General features: G+C 33.4%; 1 protein-coding gene across 9 annotated transcripts in view; it reads right to left on the reverse strand.

Annotated features, from left to right (window-relative positions):
• Cnot4 (CCR4-NOT transcription complex subunit 4) overlaps window positions 1–24,403 on the reverse strand; it is a 153,457-nt gene that overhangs the window by 79,657 nt on the left and 49,397 nt on the right. For all 9 annotated transcript variants that reach the window (XM_078040575.1, XM_005332400.3, XM_005332398.3 and 6 more), the window contains 3 exons: window positions 13,302–13,567; window positions 7,130–7,327; window positions 340–426 (listed from right to left, as the gene is read on the reverse strand). In XM_078040575.1, the coding sequence (XP_077896701.1) occupies window positions 340–426; window positions 7,130–7,327; window positions 13,302–13,475 (459 nt within the window). In that variant the 5' untranslated portion in view covers window positions 13,476–13,567. The remainder of the gene's footprint in view (window positions 1–339; window positions 427–7,129; window positions 7,328–13,301; window positions 13,568–24,403) is intronic.

A 24,403-nucleotide genomic window follows, 5' to 3' on the forward strand; every position in this document is an offset into this window, starting at 1 on the left:
TATTCTTATATCTGTTAATAGCAATATTAAAAAGATGCTCGATTAAATTGGAATATCTTAAAAAGTATTTGATTGTAAGTCATTACCTAATTATCAGAGTGCCTAATAATAAACTCAACTCCCCCTCTTCCCCCTTTACCCCATGACCAAAATTTCTATTTTATTATTTCCCTCTTAATAAGCACCCCAAATCCCCCACCCCACCAACAGAGGTCACTACACTCCTTACATCTTTGACCCTCAAGCTTTCTAATAACAGAAAGTAAATTCTCCTTCTGAACAGCCCAGGTCAAGCCCAGACCATAGGGAGGAAAGGCAAAAATCCCTATAATTAGTTACCTGTGAGCCTGCATATGATGTGCTATTATTGATGACAACTTTATGTATTTTACCAAACTTCCCAAAATATTCTGGTCGTTTTAAAACCTATAAAAGAAGAAGAAATAAGGTATAAACTGTCCCCATTTTCATCAATTTTATCCTTATAATAGGGACATTCACCATACTTTGTCATTAAAAGGAAAAAGGTAATTTTTTTCTAACAAATGTTATTACTCCCTAATTGTTACTTATATAGCTAACCTACAGAAAATCTAAAATGAAGTCTAAAAAGCTACTCTTTTTTTTTTTACCAACTGATAGAAACTGAGGCTAACTTTGGTATTATCTATTATTTTTTCTAATATCTGCACTGATGATCTATGGGTTCTTATTGTCATAGTATCCTAAAACACAAAACAGATCAAGTTATCTTAACTGCACTGTCATTAACAGATGATCCTTATAAGAAATTATTCTCAATACAGTGACTGAAATTATGTCTTAAGAGCATAGACAGAAACAAAAAACAGATATAAGACAATCTTTACTCATACATCTATGTATTTTATATTAAGACATTGTTTATAAGTTACAAATTCCAAATACAATAACAGTGTCCCCTCAATGTTCCATGCTTTATGATTTATTGCTGTGTAGTTTTCAATGTCCATCAAGTTTACAATTTTTCAATTGTCTCCCAAATTTTCCCACACTACCCCCCAACCCACCCTGTGCTTTTTCTGGTAAATTACATTGCGGGGGGGGGGGGGGAGTTATACTTTTTCTCTCTCTCGATTACATGGTTACTTCTTGGTGGCTACTTCCCTTCATACTTACCTCTCCCTTTTTTTTTTTTTTTTGTAATTATCACATGCATTCTTTTACCTTCTCTTACAAACTTACTTAACCTTGGCTAATTTGATCAGTATGCGAATTTGACACAAAATACTCTTCCATGATTTGTTACTCAACATTAAATTTTGTTGTTCCCTAGAAATTAACTATAGCCCTACTGTTGCTGCACTCTCTCCAAACAACAAGCTCTCTCCCATTGAAAGTTTTCTGCATACACCTGTTCAAGTTGGTGCAGAATACTTCTCTTTCCAGTTGTATTTGATAATATGCTCACATACTTATAATTTAAATATGTTCTATATCTGATAGAATCAAAGCTTAAAGTAAACAGTCTATGGCTGGTGTCATTAATTCTTAACAATCTTCAAGTTAATATAACTAATTAATTTCAACATATTTCATTTTAGGTGCTCATATAAGTAAAATTGTTACGCTTGTTACAGCCAATTCTAATGGATTAATAGGTCTTCAATATTTTTTCACCCAAATCCTTTTAGGGATAAGATAAAAACAGTAACTAATATAATGACCCTCAGGTTGCTTATAATAAAGTCTCAGGGTTGAGGGGTAGCTCATTGGGAGACATTAAGGACATTCAGTGGATGGAAGTCAGGAGTGTCTTATAAGACTTAAGCTAGTCCTGCAAAACAGCCATCCTGCACAATGTGTGAATGTTCTCTAAGACATTAATGAAATTAAGAAGCCTATTTATGGGCTGGGTTTGTTGCTCAGTGGTACAGCACTTGCCTAGCATGTATGAGGTACTGGGTTTGAGTCTCAACACTGAATATAAACAAATAAAATAAAGGTTCACTGACAACTAAAAATATATTTTTTAAAAAGCCTATTTATAATGGACTCTAGAAACAAACTCTAAGTATTTCCCCAGTTTTGACATGCGCTAAATGTACAGATAATGTTATTAAAGGAAGACTACGCATGTTGTATGTGCAATTTTACTAAGAGTTGCTTCACAAAAATCACATTATTGGCATTTCACGGTACCCAAGTTGCCAATGCATATACCTTTAGCAAGCTGCATTTGTGGTCATCACATTCAGTGAGACTACAAGTAGGAGGCCAAGCATCTTATTACTCTATTTTGTAGTGTAAAAAATAGTACTTCAAGAGCTCAAATACACATACAAGTCCTTTGAGGAACTAGTTGAAGTGCATATTCAGATCCAGTAAATCTAATGCACAGCCTGAGTGTCTTCATAGTAAGCTCCCTGCTAGAGGCCCTGAGACTGTACCTTGAAAAAAGGTTCTAGAGTAGTGGTGCCCAAGCACTTATGTGTAGCTATAAATTTCTGATTATTTTCCTTTTATTTCTCCTTTATATACATATTTTCTTTCAAATTACATGGGGAAACATATTATCAAGAAGTCATTTTATGACAAAAATCACGGAATTTGCAGGGAAATGGATGGCATTAGAACAGATTATGCTAAGCGAAGCTAGCCAATCCTTAAAAAGCAAATGCCAAATGTCTTCTTTGATATAAAGAGAGCAACTAAGAACAACAGGGAGGAAGAGCATGAGAAAAAGATTAACATTAAACAGAGACGAGTGGGGGGAGACAAAGGGAGAGAGAAGGCAAAGCATATGGAAATGGTAGGAGACCCTCAATGTTACACAAAATTACATATAAGAGGTTGTGAGGGAAAAGGGGGGGAAACAAGGGAGAGAATTGAACAACAGCAGATGAGGTAGAGAGGGAAGATGGGAGGGGAGTGGAGGGGGGATAGTAGGGGATAGGAAAGGTAGCAGAATACAACAGTCACTAATATGCCTTTATGTAAAAATGTGAGTGTGTAACCGATGTGATTCTGCAATTTGTATTTGGGGTAAAAATGGGAGTTCATAACCCACTTGAGTCAAATATATGAAACATGATATATCATGAGCTTTGTAATGTTTTGAACAACCAATAAAAAAAGAAGTCATTTTATTAAAGTAAAGGGCTATAATACATATCAGTTTTTTGATAAAGTTGAAGACCACTCATTTATAGAAATAGTTTCTGGCAAACATTTGGGTATGATAACCTTCATAACAACACAAGAATGGTACATAATTACACTGACATGTCCACAATGCAGCCAGAATGATATTTTCAAAGCACATATTTAGCCGTGTCACTCTGTTCTTAAAAACACTCAACAGCTTCCTGCTGCCTTTAGGATAAAGTGAAAATTCCTTCCTTAAGCATAGTTAGAAAGCCCTTTATGACACTGCCACTTACCTTGCCTACCATTTTTCTCACCATTCCTCTCTAGTATTCCGGTCAAACAAATCAGACTGTAGATAGAAGTCTCTTTGGATAGTTTGTGTGCCAGGAGCACTTTACCCCAAAGATAGCAGAGGAGGATACACCTCCCCTGCGAGATCAGGTGCTATCCCTTGTGCCTCCATAGCACATAGTACTTCTCATGCCATACTGTTATTTTTGTAAAAAAGCAGGAACTATCTTGTTTATCATATTTTACATAGTGCCTGGCATATTACTTACTGACATGTTTACTGAAAAATTGGTGTTAGCAGTGAACAAACAACTATATGGAATACAGAACTGGTGAACCTCCAAGTGACAGCAATATATTAATATGGAATAGGCTGCCCATGCAAGGGAAATACCAAGAATTTAAACTTTTTATATTAATTTGAACACTCCATATTCTGCCTAAACAACCAGCAAAATAGTGTTCTATTGAATAAAGAAAGGATATGGGAAGTAGACAGAGTATGCTGTTTATCAGCTCATTATTTAGGTATTCAGTATCATACATTTTCTTCACAGTGGGTCTCTTTTAGCATTAACAAAGAACATACAATATAATTAAAATATAATTATGTGACAAAATTATAAATGCCCAATAGCATGCCTAATGACTAAATTGTCTTGCTATATGTTCTTTGGAAACATAGTTAAGTGTTCACAGACACTACAGAGAAAAACAAAAATTTCATGGATGGCTGAGTGGATAAATGAATAAATGGATAATAATAGACCAATCATCAATACAGAATACACTAGAATAGGAGCTCTATGACCACAGGCAAATCACTCAACCTTTCTTTGCTTCAGTTTCTCATTTTTAAGATAAAATGGCTGTGTCTAAACAATCTTTTAATTCCTCAAACAAAATGCTCTCTGGGGCTACCACACATGTCTGGGATGCTACTGTCCCTAGTTAAGACAGGCTTATTAGGTCTTTAAGCCTATATAAATCATTCTTTTTTCAAGGAGTTTTTTTGTAAATCTCTATACTAGCTTAGCACCCTGCTGTTACATGTTCCCAAAAAGCTGTATACTTCCTTATTTATAAGTGTTCAACACACATATAAGCACTTAAATTCTGTCTCCCCTTTAGACTGCAAGACTGTTAAGGGTAGAATTAGTAGGGCTTGCTATCTAAATTATCCCCAATATCAAAGCTCCCTAGCACATGCTATATATCCAGGAAATTAATTTGTACAATTAATGAAGTAAGTCTCTCCAAATCTAAAATTTGTAAACTTAAAATTTTTTCATCATTACCTCTAATCTAATCGTTGACACTAATTACCATGGCTTCAAAAACGTTTTTCTATTGACGACAGAAATAAATAAATGAATACACTTTACAATCTTAGTATAAAGCTTTCTAGTGTGCAAAAATTATTTTCAAAATAAGCTTTATTTCTCACCTGTTTTGTTAACCAGAATTTGTTGACATAGCAAATTACTCAAAGATATGTAAGCTACAGGGATCGTCTGTGATTTGAAAGTAACTCTGACAATTTGAAATTTCTTTGAGTTTTCTAGTGAAGCCAACTTTAAGTTTTCCAAAAACTTATGATAAAGTTATACAAATAAATTAAAGAGATTTTTAAAAGACACAAAGAATTAGTAGTATTTGATTTTTAAAAAGCACTGTCTCTGGTCTTAAAAACAAATGTTTTAAGAAAATGAATTAAAAGTTTTAAGAAAATGAATCTCACTATTAGCAATAATGATTTTTAAAAGTGTAAAACTAGTGATTTTTATAGGTATATTTAGATTCCTGATAAAGTGCTATCTCCACGTAGTTACCACCAAGATTGATTTCCTTTTGTGTAACAGTTCTTCAGATTAATCTGAAGTTATTTGAAGTAAAAATAAAGAATCTCTGTAAGTAAATAAAAACCTCTTACAAATCACAGACTCAAAAGAGATTGGAAACCTATAATCCAAATATCAGAGTTGAGCTATGACTTAATTTCATCTACCTTTGTGTCTGTTCCATATGTCCCCAAAACTAGAATTGAGTAGACCCAAGACATAGTAACAAAAACAAGTACATTCATATCCAAGAGCTCTCAAATCAAGATAAATGTTCCATTAATTTATTAGAGTAGCAGTTTCAGAAAATTAGATTCTAATCAGTAAGATCAGGAGTAGAAAATATGAAGTGCCCTCAAGTAGGAAAAGAGGCAGTGTTAAGAGAGAGAAGGTTTACTGCAAAATTGTAGCCATGTTCAAGGAAATGGTTAAGGGAGAGGTGGGATTTTTGTCTGCCTAAGGAGTAAGCAGAAAATAGAAGCTTAGGAAATTGAAGAATTAGCTGCTGAAAAGTTGAGTCATAGTTCTAAAATAAGCTCTCAACATATATAGTTACTACAGTTGAGTTGTTCGCTCACCTCTTTGGCTCTGGAAAGAACCTGGTTTTCTGCATATCATGTAGCCCACTACTGTCAGGATCACTAGACCTAGGGTCCTAGTAATTCTTGAGTTGCCTCCATGTTTACTGACCATAAGATTCTCCTTAATAATGTCTCCCTGACTTTCTCCTGTATTGATTCTGAAGTCCTTTATACTCTCAACACATAACAAACTCACTATCAATAAATAACTATTTTAAATTAATTTTTACACACAGATATGAGGCTCCTTATAGTTCCTCTTTCTGGGGTATTTTTGTTTTGCTTTGTGCAGGAGAGGACTGAATCCAGGGCCTATACATGCTAAGTATAAGCTCTTTCACTGAGCTACAATCTATTCCCTTTCTGGGAGCTTCAAGCCAAGTTCAAATATTCCTTCTTCCTTAGGCACATTTGCTACAATTCTCCTTCTGATTGACACTACAAAGAATACTACTTCAACCACTTTCAAGGAGTCCTTTTGGAAGATTCCCAAAATCCAACTCTCTCCTACTGAATACTCTGGCTGTCAGTCAGTTTCTACTTGCCATCCCAACAATCTAGTCAGCCCTTCATAGTATATAAGAAATTTAAAATTTGCATATGCATATTCATGGGCCTCAAAAAAAATAAATATAAACTCAATAATATGTCAATCAGGCTAGTGGTGGAAGGAAAGAAAAAGAGGTAGTAAACAAAAAAGTAAAAATCTATCCTGCCCCAAATGAGTAACAAATAACTTGGTCCTTTACTGCACTTAATCAAATTATCCTCCTTTTCCTAAAATTATATTATAATGAATAAATAAAGGAGAGTGACATAGTACTGTAGCAGTTATAAATAAAAATAAAAATTACTATTTAGGGTAGAATTAAAAAAAAAAGGTCATTATGATCTCTAGTCGGTTCAAATAACTGCATCTCCATTGTTGGTCCTTAACACAGGTACAGAAAAGAGGAAAGAATCAGAGTATTCATGTCACATGTTACTATTAAGGGCAAAAATAGAACCATTATTCATTTGCAGAGTAAAGGGAACTTCAGAAATCTAGTTCGCCTCCTTAATTTTACAACCAAAGAAACTGAGGCCAAGAAAGAGATGAAACATTTGCCTAAGATCATAAATGGTCACTGGTTCCTTAGCTATTATTAAAATGTCATTTCTTATGTTCTCCAAGGTTTCATATATTCAGAGGGATCCTACAGGTAAATAGGGTCAACTATCATTTCCAAAACAGCAAACACACAAGAAAAATGTCAAGTTGACAAAGAAAACGGGAAGAGTACTCACCTCTGGGTCAGCTAGGCGCTGGGACAGACCTACAACAAAGACGAGGTTTTTTTGTACAACACGTACACTAGCCAAATGTTTGCGATTTTCTGATATTTTCTGTTTTCTCTCATTTTGTTTCTGTTTTTTCTCATTCTTTATCCTTTGTAATTCTTCCTGGGAGAGGGGTTTGTAAACTGCTGGATCTTCTGGATATGGCTTTAAGCATAAAACACAGACATTAGCATTAAATAAATAAAAAACTGAATAAATAACAAATGTCCAATTCTGGATGGCGGGTATAAGGTTGTTCTAATTTCCTTTTTTTTTTAATAGATTAAATTGTTTTTACGTAATAAGTTAAATATCAAATAAAATAGTTATTAAGATACTTCATTTTGGAACTTAGCACAGACCACTTTTAGCATTAAAATATCAAAGGTTCTAAGTGACCACAATACCACTAACACCCAGTCTTGGTATTTGCCACAGTGCACAGCAAGCAGTTTATAAGAAGCTTCTAAGGTAATGCATAAGAGGAAAAGAATATACATTCTCTTATCTAAATATGGGATTTACATATTATAATCAACAAATACATAATAAAATCTACCACATGCTAAAAGATTAATAAAGTTATATGCTTTTTTCTTTAATACATCCTCAGTCTGATAGTGAGAGAAATAGCAAATAGTAATATCTAGATACTGGACTCAGGAGTCTGAATTTAGTTTTAACAGCAGTCAGGTAGTAATGGGCAAGTTAAACTCTATGTCTCAGTATCCTCATATGTAAAATGAAAATAATCTTAAAGGTTGATGTAAAGACAAAGTAACACTAAAAAAGCTATTCTTACTGTGCCTGGCACATAATAAATCCCTCAATAAGCTAAGAATTTCACTGTTTTGTGTCTTTATCTTTTGCTTCTCAAAATTATGGCATTATTTTCATTCCTGCTGCTAATGTCAGGGCTACAGGAGTCCAAATAAGAGCTGTGGAGTCTGAATGCCTGGCTTTGAACCCTAGCCCACCCTGAGGTCATGTGACCTCTCTGCCTCAGTCTCCTCATCTGTAAAACAGAAATTACAGTACTTTAGCCAGAGAGTTTTTGTAAGAGTTAGCAATCCTGCCCATAACCAAAGTCATTTATTATCACTAATAAATATTGCTAATGAAAAATGGAAGATGAACATTAAATGCAATAATATTAAAAACTGGATATGAAGAGATTGCAAGGAATAAGAACCAGAATTGGCTGGACACTTTGCCTATCAGAATATGGAAGTGGAGGACAACAAAAATTATGCCAATAAGAAAAAAAGTAGGAACAGAGAATAATGAAGAGACTATCCAGAAACCTAAATCCTTACTAATGCCTTTAATATGAAATTATTTTCCTCTCTTCATATGTAAGTAAATAACAAACAAAACCCCTCAAACTTGTGAACATATCCAGAACAATGATGACAGCAATTTACAAAGTGAGATTTCCTTTTATGTTCCTCAACTTCTACTAGTTATTACCTTAAGTTCTCCAACAACCTGATTCTTTCCTTTTTATGCCTACTTTCAAATTTAACCTGCTGCTTTTAAAGAAAATTGTATACTCTTCATAGCTTATATCATCAAAAAACTACATACCTAGTCATCTAAAAACGATGTTGGCACCCATGCCATTTGATTAAAACATCACAAAATCTGAACCTCTTAGTTAATTGGTCCTATTTGGCATGTTCCAACTTGTGAGTAGGGGGCAACAAAACATCTGGCTCAGTGACCTGACTTTTGCATGATCCTTAGGATTCCAGGATCAAATATAAAATAATAGAGCATGGCTCTTTTTAAAAGTTCAGTAAGTATTTGCCAAATAAATACTAAATTACTAACTAAAATTGGAAATTTAGCAACATTTTCTTTAAAAAGTATGTTTTTCAGATGAAAATTATTTCTTGCATTTTAATTCCAGGGCCCAAATGGCTAAGATCTATTAAAGAAAGTTCAATTCCTCAATCAACCACATAGTCTTCCTCATTTGAGTTTTTTCTCAACTCTGCCTCTCAAAACTTTCTTGTCTCTACTCACTTTTCCGTACATGTATTATCTTCTTCCAATCTTATCTACCTGACTGGATGATTTTAATCTCTTGAAGGTATTTGGAGTTGAGTACACACTAGTATAAAACTTATACAATAAGTACCAAAAAAAGCACAAAGATGAAACACATATCAAATTACTAATTAACCTGGGTCTACTGTAATCATTTAATTTCTTCCCCATGTGTTATGTTCTTGCTTTGATTCCAAATGCTCTTTACTTGTGATGTTTACTTTTATCAGACTTTCCAAGAATTTGATTGTTTTGGTCTTTTTAGAGAATCAGCTCTTTTACTGAACTTTTTCTTCCTATTTCACTAAATTCTGTTTACTCCCCTGCCTTCCACCATACCAGAGCTTTTTTTCTTTTCTGATTTCAAAACTTTAAAATAAGTTTGCTAATTTTTGTTCTGTTTGCTAATTTTTCTTCTGTTTTCTAATACATTTACATCTTTAACTTTTCCTTTACATATCATTTAGGCTTCACTCTAGATATTATGATAAGTCACTTTACAATTACTGATTCAAAATAATTTATAATTTTCATTTTTTTGAGAGAGAGAGAATTTTTTAATATTTATTTTTCAGTTTTTGGTGGACACAACATCTTTATTTTATTTTTATGTGGCACTGAGGATCGAACCCAGCGCCCCTCGCATGCCAGACGAGCGCGTTACTGCTTGAGCCACATCCTCAGCCCTTATAATTTTCATTTTGATCTCTTAAATCAACATTACAGAAGACCATAATTTTTATTTTACAGATGGATAACAAAGATCAGAATCTGAAACAATCCCGATTCTTGGTCTTTCATATGTTTTTCTGCTCTGCAAATTCATAGAACTTCTGTTATCTTCAGTATTCTGATATTTCAAAATAAAAGTTAATGCTAGGTACTTGAAAGGCCTATTCATCAGGAAACATGACTTTTGGTTCTAGGAAATACTCTTCCATCATATATTTGATAATTATTTCCCCCCTGTATCTCTATATTCTCTTTCAGAGTACTAATATTTGGTATTTGACCTCTTTGATTGCTCCTCAAATACGCTTAATTTTTCTCAAATATTCCATATCTTTTTTTTTAATGCTTTCTCAAAGATCTTCTCCACCTCATCTTCCAACACTTTCATTAAGTTATTTCTGCTACTGTATTTTAATTTTTAATAACTATAGTTATTGGGGCTAGAGTTATAGCTCAGTGGTAGAGTGCTTGCCTAGCATGTGTGACGCACTGGGTTCGATTCTCAGCAGGGCAGATAGATAGATAGATAGATAGATAGATAGATAGATAGATAGATAGATAGATAGATAAAAAGGTCTATCAACAACTAAAAATATTAAATTTTAAAAAATATTCTACTAAAAACAATAACTATGGTTATTGTTCATTGAATGTTCTTTTTTATACTGTCTTGTTCTTGTTTCATGGAGACAATATCTTCTATTATCTTCAGATGAAAACAGTAACATTTCTGTTGAAGCCCACACTTCCTTATTCAGTCTCTGGTTTTCATGTGAGTGAATATTACATGATACTATGTCAATGCACCACCTATGTTCCCCCACATCTCCTGTTTCCCACCAGGTATTTTTCTTAGAAATGCTGCACTAAGTGGACACACAAAGGCAGTTAAGGCTGTGGATATAACTCAGTGGTAGAGTATATGCTTAGCATGCACAAGAACCTGGGTTTGATCCCCAGCACCATGAGGAAAAAAAGAAAAAAAGCTTGGGGGTGGAGGGGGGAGATAAAAGGAAATACTAAAAATGACCAAGTTGGGCTGGGGTTGTGGGTCAGCGGTAGAGCACCCGCCTCTCACCTGCAAGACCCTGGGTTCGAGCCTCAGCACCACATAAAAATATACGAATAAAATAAAGGTACTGTGTCCAACTATAACTAAAAAAAATTTAAAAAATTAAAAATAAATAAATAAATAAAATTGACCAAATAATCTGTTTAGTAACTAGGACAAAGAGCAACACTAAACTTTCTTGGTTTTTGTTTTTCAAAGCTCTTAAACCTTCCTGCAGAAGGGCACGTTTCCTCTTGTGAGCCAAAACCAGAGCTTGCTTCAACCATCTCCCCACTTGCAACTCCAAGTTTACTCACACTATCTTGACAAGCTACCTTACAGAGTGGCCTCTGTAGGCCCTCTTCCTACAGAACTGGATTACATGTAAACTGCAGCTTCCCTGCCCTCTTCAGACATCTAGTAACATTTGTGATAACCCTCTGTGTAAACACAGCCAGTGTGGCTGGTCTTCAGAGACTAAAGACTTACTAGTCTCTGACAAGACACATTCAGCTCATGTCCCACTGATGAGCTTCTCCCAATCTAATAATGACTTTGTGAAGTCAACCAAATTCACACTTCTTAGAATCTTGAGTGATCCTAAAAGTCACCTTGAAAGAGTTCAATATGACTTTTGAATGGTTGATTTTAAAAATATGACTAAATACTTAAAATTCATAAAAATGTATATTTTTTGACTAAAGCAATGCTAAAGTTTTCACTTACCTTTCTATTCACATTTCTATATAAATACATGCTATAGATATATTACATATTATGTAATATGTACAATATATGTAATATACAAATATATGAACTATATTAACATTTAAATAGATTTTTTATTTATGTGACATAAAATATGTGCCCATTTGATTTTTAAAAATAAACAGAAGTGAATTATGCATCAGTTTCTGAAATTTCTTATAAATCCTCAGGTAAAAAGGTTAGAAGTAGTTTATTTTCTAAATTCTAGATATGAAAAGCATGTTTTGATTTTTTCAAAATTTGGAGTAATAAACCCAGAAGTTCTTTGAAACAGTTAATTAGAAAATAAATGGGGTAGGCAGAGCGAGCATGGGAGGAATAGACGAACTCTAGATAGGGCAGAGGGGTGAGAGGGGAAGGGAGGGGGCAGGGGGTTAGCAATGATGGTGGAATGTGATGGACATCATTATCCAGAATACATGTATAAAGACATGAATTGGTGTGAACATACTTTATATACAGAGATATGAATAAGATTGTGATACATTCCATTGTTGTGTATTTAAAAAAATAAAAGCAATTAAAAAAAAAACAAAGTTTGAATTGTATAATATGAAAGTGAAGACAAATTTCATAACATAACAGACATCTTAATCCCTAAGGTCACAAATAAAGTCCTTTAAATGGAAATGTAGCAGTCCTACCTACCCTAATAGTTTATTTATTACACTGTAGCTGTGTTGTAGTTGTTATTCAAAATAACAAAATCCACAGAACATCAAAACTCACACATTCTTAGAGTTAGAAGGGGCTTTCAATAACACAGTATTTCAGGGAAAAAAAAAAAGACTTTATACTCAAAAGTATATCTAAATTCCAAATTTACTACTCAGAAGTTGGTGACTCTGGGACAAGTATAAAACGCAAATAGTAATATCAGCCTAGAATTATAGCAAGGGTTCAACAAATAAGCAGTTACAAACTTATGAACCATAATTTCTCTGCCATTATTAACTTCTTTCAGTAAAAATCTTAACTTCTCACCTATTTTGTACTAGAAAATTTAAATGAACAACCCAACAAAATACAGAGCATGTTTTTCCAGTTTCATATCACCCTACCCAAATTCATTTCTTTATTCTTAATCTCTTAACAGCAAGCCCCATCGACTGTCCATTTCCTCAACCAGAAAGATTATTTAACTTCACAAAGGTCACATAGCTAGTTAACAACAAAGCCTTGACTTGGGTCTGACTCCCAGGGCAATGTTCTTTCCATCTCATTTTGCCCTTTATTTTATTTTTTTAATATTTTTTTAGTTGTCAATAGACCTTTATTTATTTATATGCAATGCTAAGAATAGAACCCATGGCCTTACACATGCTAGGCAAGCACTCTACCACTAAGCCACAACCCCAGCCCTCACTATTTCTTAAAGATATAATGCTACATATAATCTCACCTGAGGTTTGTAGACTGTTTATAACCAATTACTCATATTCATGAGGGAAAAGAACTATACAGTTAGAACTGTCAAGTTAAAAATTTTAAAAACTATACAGTTAAATAACTATAAGGTTATTTTGAAGTATTTACCTTTCTACATGCAGGACAAAGTCCATTTTCATCAGTGCGAATTCGATGCCAACAAAATCGACAAATCTGGTAGCCACAGGTGCAAGGGAAAAAGTTGATATCATCTATCTCCAAGGGCTCCATGCAAAGAGGGCATTCCACAGGGTCTTCCTTAGCATCAGGACTTCGAGACATCTTCACGTTTATTAAACAGCAGCAAAAGTTTATAATAATTTAAGGGAGAAGGAAGTTCAGCACTGAGAGCTAAAATGTAGAACTTTGAAGACCTGCATAAGAAACATAAAAGATAATGTTTATTATTGGAGAAAACAGCATACCCAATAATAAAAAATGACATCATCAAAAAATTTAGAAAAAGCCATGTGTGGCATGCCTATAATCCCAGCAACAGGAGACAAAGGACGACAGCAAATTCCAGGCCAGTCTGGGCAACGTAGCAAGACCCTGTCTCAAAATAAAAAATACAAAGGGCCAGAAATGTGGCTCACTTGTGAAGCACCCTTAGATTCAATTCCTGATACTCCCTGATAGAAGGGGGTATTGGGTGGGATAGGGTGTGTGGAGTGGGATGGATGAGGAAGAGAATATTAACTTCTGCTCTAATCTTAGATTTCTGAAAAATTTTGCATAGCAATACAAAAGGCCTGGCAATAATTTTTTTATTTCAACAGAAATATAAAAGAACTTCCTTTTTTCTAGATAAAACATTTAATAATAACTTACAGCAGTATTTATTTTACTAATTATTTTATGAAAATAAGATAAAGAAACACTTTAAGCTTTAAAAACACTAAAAAAAATCTTATCTCTGACCTAAAAGCTAGTAAAATTGCCATATTATCTAAAGAAGTATTATAATATGCTAAAAATGTCACAATTTACATGAAACCAATTGAAAAAGATAAAACTTTAATCATCTAGTGTTACACATTAATATCAAGCTCTTGCCACAGAAAAGCTTAGCTCACAGGAGAATTACAAGTGATTTTGATTATGAGAGATTTTGATTATGAAATAATGATGAAAAGATGATCAACTTCTTTATTTAATCAACCAAAAATAGCTTTTATTTTTCCTATTAATCTGTCAAAGAAGTTCATACCTCCACTTCAAAAGTAGAGATTATCACTAATCTAGTCCCTCTTTGATGGAGGAAATGTAATCTATTACCTTGCCTTAAGTTACACAGCTATTAAGTGAGGTTGTCTGGATTCCTTTCAGGAAGCCTTTGCCTCACAATCCACTCCCTTATATCAAATAAGAAGATTTCTACATAAACACACACATGCATCAAGCAGTTGCTATGTTCTTTAGCACTGTTCATAATATAGAAAACTACAAACAACACACCATCCATTAACGGGGAAATCATTAAGTTAAGATAAGCCATAAGGTAAATATGTGTTAACTCAGAAATATGTCTTATTATAAAGTTAAGCATTTAAAAACAGGAGTATTATATATACATATAAACTAGCATTTATATACATTTACTTTTTTTGAGAGGGAGAGAGAATAAGTCAATCTTTTTTGTAGATGGACACAACACAATGCCTTTATTTTATTTTATTTTTGAGAGAGAGAGAGAGAGAGAGAATTTTTTAATATTTATTTTTTAGTTTTCGGCGGACACAACATCTTTATTTGTATGTGGTGCTAAGGACCGAACCCATCGCCATGCACATACCAAGAGAGCGCACTACCGCTTGAGCCACATCTCCAGCCCCAACAATGCTTTTATTTTTATGTGGTACTGAGAATTGAACCCGGATCCTGCCCGTGCTAAGCAAGCACTCTACCACTGATCCACAATCCCAGCCCTATATTTACCTCTATATAGATTTATTAAGCCATATAGAGAAAGACAGAAGTATAGATACAGATATTTCCTTCACCAAAAAAAAAAAAGTTTGAACATTGAGATGTTGTCAAATTACAAAACAAACTCTAAATGACTAATATTTTGTTAGAAAAATTGGTATTATCTGAATTGCTGAAAAAAATTATTTTCATACATCAAATGGCCAAACTTTAAAAAGAGAAATTGTTTTCATTTCCCTCAAGAAACTTTTGACTTTTGTTAGTAATTACCGCCCCCCCCCCCCCGCAAAAAAAAAAAAGAAATGGTATCTTTCTGTGACTCTGTAATTACTTCAAAATTAAAGTGTCTAAAAACAAGTACACTGAGGGCTGGGTAGCTCAATTGATAGAGTGCTTGCCTCACATGCACAAGGCCGTGGGTTCAATCCCCAGCACAACAACAACAACAAGGAAAGAAATACACTGAATATGTATTGGTAAACAATATAGCACTCCTGAGCTACAGACCTGGATTTGCCACTATCAGATACCTTCATATATAAAAGTAGCAGTATTCAGTTATTTTCTAATGGATCTTCCAATCTGGCCATTCAAAAACTATACCTCTAGAAAACACAGGCTTAAATACAGGTTCTATCAACAGGAAACCAAACTAAACTAATAAAGGAGTGCAGATTGTACTTTTATTTTTTTTTTTTATCAATCTCATTTTTAATTTTTTTATTTTTTTTTCAAACCATAAAATATTCTTTTTTTTTTTATTGGTTGTTCACAACATTACAAAGCTCTTTTAATACCTTAGACAATAAGCCAGCTTTTGCTTAACTACAGCTTTATTTGAGTTTTAGTGAAAGAATCTATGGATGGGAAGAAAATAATATACTGGCGTTTATGACCTGCAAATCTTTCTAGAAAGTATATTACTATAAATAAAAGATGACACATTGAAGTTTTTGCTTTTTAATATTCATTTGCTTTTTTGTATTTTTTATTTGTTTTAATTAGTTACACAGGACAGTACAATGACCTTGACATACCATACATTTGAATCAGATGGGATATTATTCCTCATTTTTCTGAGTATACAGGTTGCAGAATCATATTGGTCATGCAGTCACATACATACACACAGTAATAATAATGTTTGTTTCATTAGATTTGCTTTTTAATTTTAAAAAAGTTTACAAGATTATGCATCTTTCCATTTAGATGGAAGAAAAGGGACAAAGAAGAAAGAAGTACACCTAATACAAAAGCAGGTACATCTTCACACTTCTAGCACCATGGAGAGATGCCACAGAGCAGGTTAATCAGTCTGATACAGTAGAACACTGAAATTTAAAGAAAAAGACTTCACTTCATATCATCCACTAAGTAGCTATGATCTTGGATAAGACACTCAGAAGTTCTAGAACTTAATTTCTCAAAAATGTGAAAAGACATGAACTTTTAGGGAATTTCAAGTATAAAGAAAGTTCCAAATGTAATCTTTCTGAATTAAGTTTTTAAAATAATATTTGAAAAAAACTCTCTCCCCTCCTAATACTCTGGCTCAAATTTTCATAGGGAAGAATAATTTTATTTGTGAGTCTACTTATATTAAAATAAATAAATAAATGTAAAACACAGTAAGTTGAAACAAGATACAAAGGTATTCATTTTATTTATGAAAAAGGCAAGTAAAGCTAATGACTTCCTGGATTGGTACGGGGTGCTTAGGATAGAAGTGATCAGTTTTTAATTCAGTAATTAATTCTATAGAAAAACTATTTATTTTCTTATTATTTAATCCTCACAGTGAGTTGAAAAGAATATAAACCCTTTAGAAAACACATAACTGAGGCTAAAGTTTAGAGTTAAACTTTAAAATAAAGACTGCCAATTTCAAAATCCATGCCCTTTCCAAGACAGAAGTCACATACTTAGGTGTGAAATGAAAATGCCCCCCGCAAATAAAATGACATTGCTTTCCCAAAAATTAAATTCCACAGCAAAATTTTACCTGAGTTGTTCTTCTCTGTATCATAAGTAACTTATGATAACAACACAGACAAACTCTGAACTGCATCACCAAAAATCTCAGATACCAAATAGCAACTGCACAAAATTAAAACTGCACACAAAACTAGGCTTGAAAATTCCTCATCAATTATATAATGCTATATACATGGTTTTATGTTTAGGACTGTTAAAAAAAAAAAAAGAATGTAAAGTAGTACTGCCACTGTGGAAACTAATTTGGCAGTTAATCAAAAAGTTAAACACAGAACTAGAATATGTTCAGTAATTCAACTTCTAGTTATATACCCAAAGAACTGAAAGCAAAGATCTGAACTGACATTTACACACTGATGTTCACAGCAGCTTTCACAATAGCCAAAAGGTGGGAATAATTCAACAAATGGATAAACAAAACAAGGTATACCAATACGATGGATTATTAAGCCATAAAAGGAATCAGATTATGATGCATGCTATAAAATAAGTGAATTCTGAAAATGTTATACTTAGTAATAATAAGTCAGTCACAAAAAGACAAGTATTTTATGAATCCACTTGTATGTGGTGTCAAGAAAAGGCAAGTTTATAGAGACATTTTGAGTGGGGGTTGCGGGGAATGGAAAGTTAAACTATTTAATGGGTACAGAATTTCTGCTTAGGATAACAAAAAACAACTGAAAACAGACAATAGTAATGGTTACACAATGTTGTGAATGTACATAATGCCACTAAGTTGTATACTAAAAGATGGTATTACATATTTTATCATAGTAAAAAACACACAAAAGTAAATATGCCATGTATTCCCTTAAATAAATAATAAAAGAGTACAAATGCAAAAATTGTATTTGATTGTCATATTCAAATTAACTAATCCTTTAATATTCTGCCAATCTAATAGCTAATTTTCTTTTTTTAAAATATATGTATTTTTTAGTTGTTGATGGGCCTTTATTTTATTCATTTATTTATATGTGGTGTTGAGAATAGAATCCAGTGCCTCACACATGCCAGGCAACCACTGGGCCACAACCCCAGCCCCTAATAGCTGAATATCTAATAAGATAAACGCATGTGATACAACTTCGATGATAGTTGCATTGAAATTACACTGCCAACTATATTATATGTACTCTGTAATTACACATAATTAAAAGCTATTTATAAACATAAACACATATATACTGTGATCTAGAATAGACTCATTAAAATTCCCATTAAAATCCCATATACATAGAACTGTAAACTGTAAGTTTTTTAAAGATCTATAATATAATTATAATACCACATACTTTATATTTTATTTAACTAGTGTTTTTTAACTATAAAATTGTTGTTTACTTCAATGTCTATTCTCACTGGAATAGAGCCAAAAAGGTACTAGTGCATCCCATTTATTTTATTTATTTATTTTGAGCTGAGGAGGCGGGTAGTGGGGATTGAACTCAGGGACACTGAGCCACATCCCCAGCCCTATTTTGTAGTTACTTAGAGACGGGGTCTTATTGAGTTGCTTAGTGACCCACATTTTGCTGAGGCTGGCTTTGAACTCTCAATCTTCCTGCCTCGGCTCCTGAGCTGAATTATAGGTATATGCCACCAGGCCCAGCCTGTGCATCCTGTTTATCATGGTAAAACAAGCAACTACAACAAGGCTGCTAGTAAATATTAAGCACTCACATATTCCATTAATGAGATAAAAAAGGAATAAATTGTTATGTCAGTTAATAATAACATTTTAAAAAATAAATACTAGCACTAGGGCTAGGGTTATAGCTCAGGGGTAGAGTGCTTGCCTAACATGTGTGAGGCACTGGGTTCGATTCTCAGCACCACATATAAATAAATTAATTAATTAAAGTCAATCAACAACTAAAAAAAGTATTTTAAAAAAACAGCACTAAGCTGTCCACTGCTTAGACTCACATTTCAAAAAGTATGTTATTATATAAATTATACAAAGTCACAAAACAGACTCACAGTAGCTTTAGACAGTTTGATAAATAAAAAAGGAAAGTGACTAAGTATCAGCACCAATACCTATTTTACCCCTTTTAAATTTGTACTGAAGTCCCAATATATACGTTAGGGTTAGGCTAGTTTGTAGATGAGATCCAGGAAATAAAAAAACCATGAGATCTCCTAGGGTCTGAACAAATTTCAAGAACTGACCCAAAGATCTGTTTGGTTATAGCAGAGAATTATTTCATGTCCCAGGGTACTGTTAAAAATAACAAAGCAGTCAGCCAAAAACAAATGGATCTTAAAACCTGGGTGTGGCTAGGGAACCCAAATCTGTTTCCCTAAGAAGCAACACTGCAATAAATAATCTACCTAGCCAGTAAACTAATAAGCAAATAATAATAAACTCTTGAAGGGGATGAAGGGAGTCAGGAGATCAGTACCTAGAGCTGGTACAGTATTACGTAACTACACAGCTTCCAAAAACAACAACAACAACAACAAAATCACAAGCTATGCAAAGAAATAGGAAAGTTTAACCGGTGTACCAGGAAAAAAATGCAGGCAAAAAATACTGCCTGCAAGAGCTAGTGAATGATAGATTTTAACAGAGAGTGGTATTAAAGGAGTCACAACACAATTTTAAAAACAACTAACAGAGCCAGACACATTTCTATAATCCTAGCTGCTCAAGAAGCTGAGGCAGGAGGATTGCAAGTTCAAAGTCAGTGGCAACAACTTAGGGAAGCCTTAAGCAACTTAGTGAGACCCTGTCTCAAAATAAAAACTAAAAATAGCTGTGGATGTGGCTCAGTGGTTAAGTGCCTCTGGGTTCAACCCCTGGTCCCACCCTCCCCACCCCTGCAAAAAATAAATAAATAAATAAAATAAACAAAAAACTAAATAAAACCATAATTAAATTAGAAAAGTATGATTTCAGTGGCACATCAAAAAACAAGAAAATCAATAAAGAGACACTACTGAATAGAACTAAACTGGGCACAGTGGTGCACGCCTGCAATCTCAGCTACTCAAGAGGCTGAGACAGGAGTATCACTTGAGCCTAGACAACCTGGGCAATATATGAAGAACCCAACTCTTGAAGGAGAAAATAAAAAAAGAATGAAAACTCTATAGAGTTGGAAAGCACATGACTGAAAAAATTCACTAGGAGTTCAAAAGATCATCTGAAATAGAATAACCGGCAAACTTTAAGTCTTCAAAAAAGCAGAAGAAAAAAATACTTTTTAAATACAGAACTCACATCAACAAACTCATAATGGGAGTACTAGAAGAACAGGGGAAAGAGAGAAAGGAGAAGGAAAATTATTTGAAGAAATAACAACTATGAAAATGAAAGACTATGCATTACAACAACATAGATGAATCTCACAAACAATATTGAGCAAAAGAAGCAAGGCATATAAAATATGAATGCTGGTCATATAAATATCAAAAGAGAAAAGAAGACTGTATTCTAGGGATGTACCTTAGGTGATAAAAATCAAGATAGTGATTATCTCTGGGAAAGAGAGAGAGAGAGAGAGAGAGAGAGAGAGAGAGAGAGAGAGAGAGAGAGAGAGAGAGAGAGAGAGGGAGGGAGGGAGGGAGGGAGGGAGGGAGAGGGGATTACATGTGGCAATGCCTGCGGGACAGGGGATATTCTGAGATACTTCAAATATCCTATTTTACTCCCATGAAAAGGTTAGCAAGAGGTTTGCTTTATAGTCAAAGTGTATATATTTTACAGTTACATATCTTTTATACGATTTTGGATGTATATTTCTTACTTTATCAAAGTACTAAAACAATAAAATAGCAGCTGCAAATTTCCCAGAATTGGTTAAAAATAATCTCAGATCCACTGGGAGATCAATAAACCCAGATCAAGAATATAAAACTGCAGAACACTAAAGGCAATAAATATCTAAAGAGTAGTCATAAAGAAGGGATTCTTTACCCAAAGGAACGAGAATTAGAATATCAGGAGTCTTCTCGACATCAGCAATTGAAGCCAGGAGGCAGCAAATATATCTATCCTCAAGATATTGAGAGAAAATGACTGTCAACTTAAAATTAGGTTCCTAGGAAACAATAACCCTGAAATCAGAGAATTAAAGCATAAACATCATTTTTTAAATAATAGAGGAGATTTTGACATGGGCTAGGTATTAAATAATATTAAGAAATTACTGCTAATTTGGTCATACTATGACAATATGGTGTTTATTAAACCTCGTCAGTAGGAGATTCATTTGACATATTTAGACTTTGTGATGATATTCTAGCAGGAAGGGAGGCACAGAAAGGAAACAGATGAATCTAACAAAATGTTGGTAACTGTAGAAAATTAGGGATTAAAATATTGGATTTTATTACTCATTTAGTTTACTTTCATGTATTTTTAAAACATTTCATGATTAAAAAGCTAAAAGTGACATACCAAGTAAAAACATTAATTTGTTAGACTTAAGAAGGATAAAATAAAATATTAGAAAATGTCAGTTGGGAGGGAAGTGAAATAAGAAATTATTCAATGGTAAATTTTAAGAATGGTAAAATCATATAATCTTCTATGATCTAATAATTCCACTTCCTTTTATCTTCCTTAGAGAAACAATTGCACATTTGCATGAGGAGCCATGTACAAACAGATGGAGCACTGTTTCCAACAGCAAAAAAAAAAAACCTTGGAACTCTAAATGTCCAATGATGGGAAATGGCTAAGTTATATTTTAATAATAAAATGAAAGCAATGTAAAAGACTAAGATGGATTGGCACATACCAACAAACTGAATAAAAAGTTACTGCAAATACTGTGTATCAGTTTTTACATTTTTAAAAAACATTTTATCTTTATAATTATATATACAAAAATCACAGAAAAAAATTACAAGCTGCTCAAAGTGGTTACTGCTAGGAAACTAGGAAGAGAAGGATTTAGAAACTGAAACCTTACCTATGTTCCTTGCAAAGATACTATTTATGTATTTCTTATAAAACAAATTAATTTTCAAAAATAACTTTCTTGGGAAACTAACCTTTCAATATTTTGAATATAAAGACTACCTATTTTGTTCAATACTCTACCACAGACTGTATGTATAGTAAATCAGAAGCTCCACAACTGTGTGCATGGGACAATTATAAAACAGTTATCTAAAGGAAATATATAAAAACAGATTTGGGCATTGACTAGTAGGGCTAGGGGTAATGGGCTTTCTTCCTCTTATTTTCCTCTACTTCCTAATGTTTAGAAGTGAACATTACTTTTATGAAGGGAAAAACAGTATTAAATTAGTTGAAAATTAAGTACAACTGACAAAAAGATACAATAAAGCAATGAGATAAAACAAACTTTAATGTATAATTAGAAAATCAGCATTAACATGTTTCCTATTAACTTAATGCTCTGTCAAAAGGAGGCTAGCTAAGAGTTTAAGAAATTAAAGGCCAAGCCTGATGGAAGTGTTATTAGTAAGATAAAATTAAATCTGCACAAAATCAAAGAAGAGACTAATTAGTGTGCTAATTAAATTAGTTCTCTATCATACTTGCAGAGGTTGTCAAGAGAGTTGCCTGTATCAATGTATTTTCAATTCAGGAAGAAATAAAATATAAAAGTTCTATTTGAGGAAAAAAAGTACTTGACAGAAAGGTGTGCGTATTTTAAAGTTTGTGAGAACTCAAAAAAGAAGGAAGAAAAGTCTCAGAACCCTTTTAAATTTGCTTAATATGACCTTATAAAAACTCACAAGAATTAAAAAAAGGTTTTTGAGGACTGACTCACACACAGACTTGAAACAAGTGCACCCAGGTATCATAAGTACTTCCCTTCTAGTCAGTGTGGACTTAACAAATTTATTTTTAGAGATGTTCTGTATATCAATTTATAAGATCCCAGTAGTAACAGACAAAATACAAAAATTAATTTGAGGAGAAACACTAAACTGGTGTATAAGGTATATAAGGGCTAATCTGGGCCTTTTTTTTTTTTAATGTTTGTTTATTTAGCATGGCTAAGTGCAGACTATCTTTTGCCCGATCCAAGCATAACCAAGTCACTTACATTCTACCACCTCCTAAATTCTGATCCCAGGTGGCATGCGACCAAGTGCTCTTCCTTTCACCAAGGTATCACTGCCAATTCATCCTTCTCTCATTTCATTTAGGAACATTCTGCCCCACTTCTGTGGTTCCACCTCATGGTAAACACTAATTCATATGGAAGTCCCCTTTTCAACTATTATGACTGAGTGGGGCAGGAAGGAAGAGTACAGTAAGACAGAACTCATACAGGAGGAAAGAAGAAATATGTGGATAAATAGCAGTTTTTTAAATGGGGTAAAAAAAAAGATTTTAAATTTTTTTAGGCAAAAATAGGAAGTAAGTATACACAGAAAATTCCCTGGAAATATCATTAGATTTCCAGATATGTTGGCATGAGATTTCTGGATATGTAGGCATGCAACCATCTAAGATAAAATTTAAAAATTAATAAAGGTTTTAAGGGTCTTAAAATACAGAAATAATACCTATGAATTCTTTTTTGGGGGGATGCTAGGGATTGAACTTGGGGGCACTCAACCACTGAGCCACATGCCCAGCCCTATTTTGTATTAGAGACAAGGTCTTACTGAGTTGCTGAGGCCGGCTTTGAACTCAAGATCCTCCTGTCTCAGCCTCTTAAACCACTAGGATTACAGGCACCCAGTCCCTGAATTCTTTAAAAGGAAAAATTCAGTCTTTTAATTTTCGCTCCTCCTTAATCTCTACATATGCCTCACTTCTATTGTGACTCAGTAAAATCTGGATTATCAGCAGCTTTTCATTATAAAATTAAAATAGTAGTCAAGAATTCTCTGCTCTATGTACATCCACTTCATTCCTATTTCCAACAGAAAATATTAACCAAACTAATATTCATGTAGAAAGTCCCCAAAGAGAAATGAATGTCAGATTGTTTTAAAGAATAAAACATTCTATAAACATAAATTGATTCATGACACTAGATTGATTACAATTGTGAAACACAGTCTATCATCTCTGTCCCACCAAAAAACTCCCAAAGAATTATGTGGTGGATAGGAGGAGTTAAATACATAAAATGACGCAAACTTATTTAACTAACTCAAAAGCTATGCTTCCAACATAGAAAGTAACAGTCAATATATGGGTGCTGGCTTTATTATTCTTTAAATTGCCCCTAAATATATGTGCTGTATATACACACTTTAAAAACAAAAGTCTATGATCAACTATGAGCAAAGAGCTATTTAGAAAGAAACATTCATTTTGCAGCCAAAATGGTCTACAT

This window comes from Ictidomys tridecemlineatus, chromosome 2, assembly GCF_052094955.1.
Source record: "Ictidomys tridecemlineatus isolate mIctTri1 chromosome 2, mIctTri1.hap1, whole genome shotgun sequence".
Taxonomy (NCBI): Eukaryota; Metazoa; Chordata; class Mammalia; order Rodentia; family Sciuridae; genus Ictidomys; species Ictidomys tridecemlineatus.